Here is an 8,622-nt window from a genome sequence, read left to right on the forward strand (position 1 = left end):
GGAAGCCCAAGAATTTTTTTTTTTAAAGAGACAAACCTCTAGTTATATGCAGATAGTATGATTCTTTACACATAAAGTATGAGATAATCTACCAAGAAACTTTTAGAACTATTAAGAATGTTCATGAGGTTGCTCAAAACAATATCATTTAGCAAAAACCACCAACATCCCTTTATATCAACAATAGTCAATTAGATTAGAAAACGCCATAGAAAAAAAGATCCCGGGACTTCCCTGGTGGCGCAATGGTTAAGAAACCTCCTGCCAATGCAGGGGACAAGGGTTCGATCCCTGGTCTGGGAAGATCCCACATGCCGTGGAGCAACTAAGGCCATGCGCCACAACTACTGAGCCCACGTGCCACAACTACTGAAGCCCGCACACCTAGAGCCCATGCTCCACAACAAGAGGAGCCACCGCAATGAAGAGAAGCCCCCGCTCGCCGCTACTAGAGAAAGCCCACACGCAGCAACGAAGACCCAACGCAGCCAAAAAAAAAAAAAAAAAAAAATCCCATTCCCCATAGCAACAAAAACTAATAAATCTAAGAAAAGACACACAAAATCTTTATTGAACGGCAAAAAAAAATAAAAGGCCAGAAGAAATAGAGAGATAGATAGACTATATTATAAACAGGAAGATATAATCTTAATCAAAATTCTAATAGAGCTTTTCACATAGGGGAAAAAGAGGGTTAAGAATAATAGAGTCAATATTTGAAGAAGAAACTGAAAAAGGAGAAGACGACTGCCATATACAATGTACCCCTTATTACAAGCCTATAGTGATGAAAACAGTGTGATTTGGTGCAGAAATAGACAAATTCACCAAAAGAAGAGAAGAGAGACTCCAGAGACAGACTCTTGGGACTCCAGGAACTTGAATAAGCCAGAGGCAACCTTTCAAACAAGTGTGGAAAGGGCTGCCTATAAATAGTGTGGGGTAATTGGTTATCACAATCAAAAACTTCTATTTCTACCTCAAACTAGCCACAAAATAAATTTCAGATGGATGAACTTAAATATGAAAGAGCAAAACTTTAAAACTTTTGAAAGAAAATATAGAAGTCATTGCAACAAAGATATTAAAAAACACAAATTATAAGCGGAAAAGATTTATTGATACATCTGACTGCATCAAAACTGAAATTTTCTGAATAACAACAGACATGGTCAAATAAAAAGGCAAGTCATGGAATGGGATAAGATATCTGCAATGTCCATAACTGACAAATGATTCATGTACAGACTATATAAAGAACATCTACAAGTTGAAGAGAAAAGGATAATGGTAGAAAAAACAGGAAAATGTCATGAGCAGGTAAGTTACAGAAGAGGAAACACAAGTGGTCGATAAATACATAGAGATGCTTAACATCACTAGTTATCAGGAGGTTCAGATTAAATAAGCAAAATAAAATGAGATATAATTTCACATTGATCAGATTGACTTAAAACCCTGCAGTCTTGGGAGTTCCCCGGTGGCCTAGTGGTTAGGATTCTGGGCTTTCACTGCCATGGCCTGGGCTCAATCCCTTGTTGGGGTACTGAGATCCTGTAAGCTGCGCAGCACAGCTAAAAAAACAAAAACAAAAAAACTCTGCAGTCTGATAGTACCAAGGGTTGATGACATTGTGGGGAAATTAGAACTCATATATGCTGCTAGTAGTTAAATTGTTACAACCACTTTGGAGAGTAATTTAGCCAAGTCTGGTTAATTTCATGTGACATGTACCCTAGGGAAACATTCCATGTGGGCCTGGGAGACACAAACAAGGATGCTCATTGTAGTGTTGTTTATAACAACAAAAACTTGGCCGTGTCCATCAACAGAATGACTAAATGAACCGTGATACAGTCTTAATGGAATAAACACTGAAAGAGGTAAAAGAGGTAAAGAGGATTGAAGAAAGTCAGGAGACCGAGTCCTGGTTCTTGTTCTGTTTCTAACTGATGACAGACAGCCTGTTATACAAGTCACGTGTCCCTGTTCATTGAATGCTCTCCCCAGATATTCTTGTGGCTCACTCCCTCCCCTCCTTCAGGTCTGTGTGCAAATTCCACCTGCTCAGAGAAGCTTCCCTGACCCTGGTATCCATACAACTAGCATCCACGCCCCCTGACGCTGCTTTGTCAAGAAGCAGAGTGGCTTAAAGGCCAGGCTAGGTTCAAACACCAGGTTTACCAAGTACTGTTTGTATCCCCTTAGGCAAGTTACTTAAGCTTTCTTTGACTCAGTTTCCTCCTCTGTAAATGGAGATAATAATAGTTTTCACCTCAGAGGGTTGTTGTGAGGACTGAATGAATTAATACACCAAAGAGTTAGAACAGTGCCTGATACAGAGAAAGTGCTGGTTAATAGTAAATTGCATGGCAGTTAAAAGGAATGAAGTACACTGACATGAGGTGGATCAATCTCATAAACATGCTGCTGAGTGAAAAGAGCAAGCCCCACACGCATGTCACCCTTCCCTCCCAATTGCACGCATGCGGTCCAGCACACGGACCAGCCCTTGGTTACACGGCCATCAGGTGTCCTTCTCATGGGTCTGAGTTCCTCTAGCCTGCTGTCCACATCGGTCACAGCCTGGCCAAGTCAGTTTTTGGCAGTATTTACTGAATCGATTGACTTGAATTAATTCTGAAAGTCCTCGAATGCCTGAGGATGAAGACGATGGTGTATTCTAAGAAGTTGAAGTAAAGACATGAGGAGGGTGGCAGCGATGGAGCAGGTGAGCGACACAGGTACCCGGAAAGAGAGAGACTCCCAGAGGCAGGGTGTCTCCAAGGGTAGGATTCTGTGACTCCAGGACCAGAGAGTGGGGTCCATGGTGTGACTGAAACATCAACTGCTACATTCACAGATGTCTTGGCAAAAAAAAAAAAAAAAAAGATCTAGAAGGATCCAAGCAGAGCCCTTCTACTGGCTACAAGAGGGAAAGTGGGACTGGGGACAAGGGGGAGGTGAGTAGAGGCTTTTTTAAAAAACTCTAGATACTTTTGCATTGTTTGAGAATTCTGTACAGTAAGAAAGAATTTACTCTGAATTATTAGAAAAAAAATATCTTGCACAAAAGAGGTACTCAGGAAATGGGCATTACAATTATTCTTTAAAACAAAGACTTCCCACCCAGCGCAGATCCCCAGGCAGGAAGGGGCCCTGCTCGCACCCTTCTTCACTCACTGCAGCTGGCCCTTCAGCAAGTCTCGCTGGCTCTACCTTCAAAGTGTATCCTAAATCCAACCGCTTCTCACCACCCTCACTGCCCAGGCGCCTGCCCTGCCCATCCCTCGTCTCAACGTACAACCTTCACCTACTGCTCTCCTTGTTTCTCCCTTGCCCCCTCCATCTCACTCCCCCCCAGCGGCCGGGGTTCCTTAACAACCCAAACCAGGCAGTTGACATGTACCAAGTGCTTGCCATGTGCCAGGCACTGCGATAAGCAGGTCACTCACTTGCTCCATTAACCCTTTAACAACCCCGGGAATGAGATACTAGTAGAATCTCAGCTGGAGAGATGCAGAAGCTGAGGCACAGAGCGTCCAGTAATTTGTGCCAGGTCCACATCATGAAGTGCCAGCACTGGGATCCAATCCCTGTGGATCGCGTGCTCTTAGCTGCCTCCCCACTTTGCCTCCCTCCCAGCAGCCTGTGCTCCCCACTCTCCCGGAGTGAAATCAGAGCTCATACTCCGGCTACAAGACCCCACGTGATCTAGCCCCTGCCTGCCCCTCCAGCCTTATCCACCACCTCTCTCCTCCTCATCCACCACTCCCCAACCCCACAGGCTCTCCAGCTGGTCCTCTGCCTAGAACAGTCTTTCCTTACTGATCTTCTAATGGCTTGTTCTCTCGTTTCACTCAGGTCTCTGCTTGAATGTCACCTCCTCCCAAATGGCCTCCCTGACACCCTTTCTAAAATAGTCCTCACTTCATTCTCTGACCCTTTTCTGCTGTAATTTTATTCATAGATCTTACCACTTCCTGATATGACGTTATGAGACTACTTTTTGGTTGGTTATTATGTGTCTCCTCGCTCTAGAATTTCTGTTCCATGAGGGCAGGGACTTTGTCCCCAGGGCCTGGAACAGAGGCTGGCACAAAATGGTAGTGCAGCTGACGAATAAATGCTCACCCCCTCCCCAAGCCAAGGCAGCCCAGGGCTGCTCTGGGACCAGGTCTGGGCCTGCTGTGTGGGGCTGCTCGGAACGTGCCCATCCCTTCCACGGGATGGTGCTTCTGCCTCTGGGTGTGTGGTCCCATCCTTCCCTCTGGGCCCTCTGGACTAGTGGGGCAGGAGGCAAAGTGAGATCTCCCATATTCCTTCCCAGTTTCCCTCCTCCGCCGGCCCCTCTGGCCATCCCTCCAGCCCCAGGGCTTGCACCTCCGGCCACCTGGAAGGTGGTCTGACGAATCCATCCCCACCAAGATGATGAACGTGCCAATTTGTCCTTCGCAAGGATATTTGCATTTTAAACGAGGCCACACAGGAGAAGCTCTTCACCCCAATATATGACTGTGTCATGGTGTAACTTCCAAGCCCAGGATGTTTGAGAGAGATACCGCTTTTCCCTCTCCCAGACCTTGGGGGAAAGGGCATGGCAGGTAAGGGTGTTGAGGGAGAGGGAGAAAGGGTTCCAAGCTCACCCAGTGGGTCAGAGACTGGGACCCAGCAGACCCCAACCTCAAATGCTGTCCCACTCGACCCACCTCTTCCTTTCCTGCCACCCAGAAGGCCTGGCTTTGTTCCCCAAAGCATCCCCAAGCCATCCTCAGGCTCTGCTTTGTGGAATCCCTCCAGAGGCTCCCCAGGGAACCTAGAACAAAGGCCTTACCCATTTCAATCCCACAGATGGCCAAGGCTGCAATCACCGCACCTGCCGACGTCCCAGCAAAGCGATGGGCCGTTTCCAGCATCCGGGGGGCCAGGTCCCGAAAGGCATCCACCGCCCCAGCCTGGTAGAAGGAGAGGAATCCACTTCCCGAGAAGGAGATGGAATGAGGGGTATCTGGGTCCCCCTTGAACACCTGTTCTTCCATCTCTCCAGCCTGGGGCCTCCCGGGGTGGGGAGAAAACCCTCAGCGCTGGCCTGCCCAAGCGCAGGCTGCCCTCCTGTCGGAACTCACTGCCAAGCCTCCCTGCCAGCCCGGAGCCTGGAATGTGGCCGTCTCTCCCCAGGCGGCTGGGACACCCATGGGTGGCTCAGGCAGCAGCTGCCTGGGCCTGTTGAGCTACGTCAGTAGGCAGCCCCAAAGCCTGGTAAAGGGCCCAGGCCCAGGACGAGGTGCAAGAAGCCCTGATGGGTGAGCAGCGCCCTGGCCCTGCGCGCGCGCTGCTCAGCCTTCAGCCCCGAAGGGTTCACTCATCTGGTTGCAAAACCTCCAACGATGGTTATGGGATGGCGCCTCCCTCCCCAACACACTACAGTAAAGGAACTGACCTCCCGCCAGGAGGACGGTATCCCCTTCCCGCAGGGGCAGGGCTGCCAAATTGGCTCTGGTTTTAGAGGGAAACACGGCTCAGAGCACCCATGCCTCCACAGCGATGCCCTTCCCTGGGATCCTTCTCCAGGCTTTGTGTGATGTGTTACACAATTATTTTTATTTGTTCTTCTTACATAAGTGCCCCTTTGCTTATTCACTTTTTTATTCACGTTAGGACTGGCCACCAGCAAAGTTGGAAAGGAAAAGAGTTTTGGCTTCAGGGGCACCACCCACCACCGCCTCTCCATCTCCCACCTTCTTTTCTCCTTGGCCCTTTACTGACACACTAACTCTTAGTCAGTGCCCTCTCTCCACGCCCTGAATCTTTATGCTGTATCCTAAATGTCCCAGAAGAAATCAATCTGGAATCTCGATCATTCTGTTTGGGCTTCATACTGTGCACTGTTCTCACTTTGAAATGAGAAGTCTGAGATGCCAGTATTTAACCCCAAGGATGAACAGCTTGGGACGCCAGGTATGGGGGCATCTGGGTCAGGGCAGAGAGATGATTTGGAGCCCAAAGGGAGGTGGCGGGGGGACCAGGGTTAGCTCCAGGGAGCACTGGTCATGCCCCTCTGGAGCTGTGCAACGTGGCCCTGGCAAGGAGGGCCTTCCTTACAACCGGCAGATTTCATTGCCTGAGGAGGTCGCAAAGCAGCAAAGTGGCAAATCACGTCTCCTCCTTCAACATCCCCCCAGGCCACCTAGAGGCAGGATCAGAATTGGAATCGACACACAGAGTCCCCTGCCCAATCCCCAGTCCAGCTCCATACTCTGTTAGGATGCGATAGCCATACTGAACCCGCCCTGGGGAGCTCCCACCAACTCTGTCCGCCTTACTGATCCGTATTGGAATTTCACATTGGGGGCAGCGCCCGGTGATTGGTCAGGAGGGGGTTTTCTATCTCAGGTAGGTAGTTCCAAGTATATTACCTCTGTTTGAGAAGGGAACTCCTAACTAAATGTGTCTGCAACAGAGAAAACGCGTGCTCGCCCGTGTCTCTGCGCTTGCGTGTACGTGTGCGCATGCGCACACGGGGCAGGCTCACGTATGTTAAACAGAGATCTGAGGCAACCGACTGGCTGGGGTGAAGGGGGGGGTGGGGCTGGGTGGAGTCCAATCAGCTTTTGCAACACTGAGACCCTGCCTCCTTCCTGGGAAATCCGGTTGGCCTGTCCAGCTCTGCGCTGGGGGTCCTGGGAGATGGGAGGGAGTGGAAGCCCCATCCCTTAAGTCAGACGCCTACACTTCTTGGGAACAAGACAGACAAATGAGAAATAGACAGAGACCCATACAAGGCAGTCTATAATTAAGTACCAAATTGTGCAGGGCTGAGATTCCTGCCAGAAAAGTTAAGAGATGAGGGTGAGTGGCGTGGGCTAGAACCATCAGAGAAGCTATGTGGTAGAGCTCTGGGTTGGGGTGTTTGAAGAAGCTGGAAGGAGGAGGGAGGGTATTGTGGCAAGAGCAGCATGAGGTCCTTACAGAGAGGGAAGGGGTGTGATGGCAGGCAGTTACACAGGATGAAGGGCCTTGGAACAGACAGACGTGGGTTGAAGCCCATCTCTGCTATTTATAGGCAGTGTGACGTGTGGTAACCGCTCCAGGCCTCAGTTTTCCTCGTCTGTAAAAGGGACAATAATGCCTATGCTGTACAGGAACTGTAAAATTTAAAATATAGCTGTAAAATGCCTGGCACGTGGTGTGTCTCATTATCAAAGGTCAGAAAGGGCCAAGGCTTCTGGAACAGATGGACCTGGGAGAAAAGGTGGAGTAGAAAGATGGGGTCAGCAGATGCATTTGCACTTGCAACATGCAGGAGGAGCTAGGAGAGTTCTCAGGCAGGAGAGTCTTGGAAGGGCAATGAGACAGGCTGGAGGATAAGGAAGGAGGATAGTGCTGCATCCTCCTATGGATGTTGGTGGCCAAGCCAAGGTGGCGGCTCACAAAAGATAACTTAATGAAGCCATTGCCTCAGAGACTCTCAGGACCTGGGGACTGGTTGGATGGGCAGGATGAGTCATGGCTGATGCCTCATTTTCAGCCTGGGTGCTGGGAGGGGTGGGGCTGCCTTTGGCAGTCTTGGGAAAAATGGGACAGAGCTGGGGAAACTGGATAGAGTATGAGTTTACTTTAGGACATGTCTGAGATGACAGAAGGACACTGGAGCTTTGGAGGAGAGGCAGGGAAGGCTCCAGAGACAGGGCAGAGACCCCTGCCATTGAGTAGCAGAGAAGGATGAGCAGTTGGAGGTGGGCACAGGGTCATGTTGAAGGAAGACAACCTTGGACAGGTATGCTCCTTCCCGGTCATCTTGATATTCCCAGTGAAATAGGAGGCAAGGCCACTTGTTCTACATGGACTGCAGGGCCTCGAGAAGGCTGGGGGCCCACCACCCTTTCAAAGACAGCACTGTGTCCTGACTCGGTCCCTGGCACCTTGCTCTTCAGGCCTGACTGTTGGATTAGGCCATGGTCCTCACTGAGGAAAGATAGTCTTCAGTTCCATGGGGACAGGAGACCACAGCAGGTACAGCAGAGCCTCTATGCAAACAGGCAAACTAGAAATTCACGATTGCACTTAGGAAGGCCCCATTGGAACTGTTAACATGTTCCCACGCGCTGTCCCTGGCAGAGTATTCTATACATCTGAGGAGGGCTGGGGGAGGGCCGCAGGACTCGCCCATCCAGTTCCTTGGTGTTAAGCGATTGAGAAGGTTCGTCTCATTTCCTATTGTTCCTGACATTATGCTCAAAGCCCTAAGAACTCCAAGTGGATGCCATCAAGAAAGGACCACATTCTGACATTTCTGCATTTGATTTTTAAAGTCGGCTCATAATCCTCTCAGGTGTTTTACACTAAGTTAATGCTGCTCTTATGACTCATCAGCCTCTGAGGAAATCACATGCAAGAAACTGAGACTGCTTATCACACACAATTCCAACAAGACAACCCAAAAGGAACTTATAGAAGAACCTAGAGTTTCCCTAAATATAAAATATGTGAAACCACCCAGGACACATCTCTTGGGGAAAAAGATGGCATTGAGATTCTGGGTTAGCTTTTCATTGAGGGTGCACCCCCCTTTACTTAAATCTTGTAAAATGTTTATTGAGTGAAGAACGTGGTTGTTTCTGG

At 49.2% G+C, this 8,622-nt stretch overlaps 1 protein-coding gene across 13 annotated transcripts in view; it reads right to left on the bottom strand.

Moving 5' to 3' along the window:
• Positions 1 to 5,489, bottom strand: part of PNPLA1 (patatin like phospholipase domain containing 1) — a 55,575-nt gene extending 50,086 nt beyond the window's left edge. For 7 of the 13 annotated variants that reach the window (XR_005021947.1, XR_005021944.1, XR_005021948.1 and 4 more), the window contains exon 1: positions 4,835 to 5,486. Coding sequence is in view for 7 of the 13 variants with exons in the window: in XM_036870107.1 (XP_036726002.1) it covers positions 4,835 to 5,039 (205 nt within the window). In the remaining 6 variants the exon portion in view is untranslated. Of the gene's footprint in view, positions 1 to 4,834 lie in introns of all 13 variants that reach the window. The other 6 variants (XR_005021949.1, XM_036870109.1, XM_036870106.1 and 3 more) reach the window with 4 other exon arrangements.
• Positions 5,490 to 8,622: the final 3,133 nt, after the last annotated feature.

The sequence above is a fragment of the Balaenoptera musculus genome, chromosome 11 (genome assembly GCF_009873245.2).
Source record: "Balaenoptera musculus isolate JJ_BM4_2016_0621 chromosome 11, mBalMus1.pri.v3, whole genome shotgun sequence".
Lineage (NCBI taxonomy): Eukaryota > Metazoa > Chordata > Mammalia > Artiodactyla > Balaenopteridae > Balaenoptera > Balaenoptera musculus.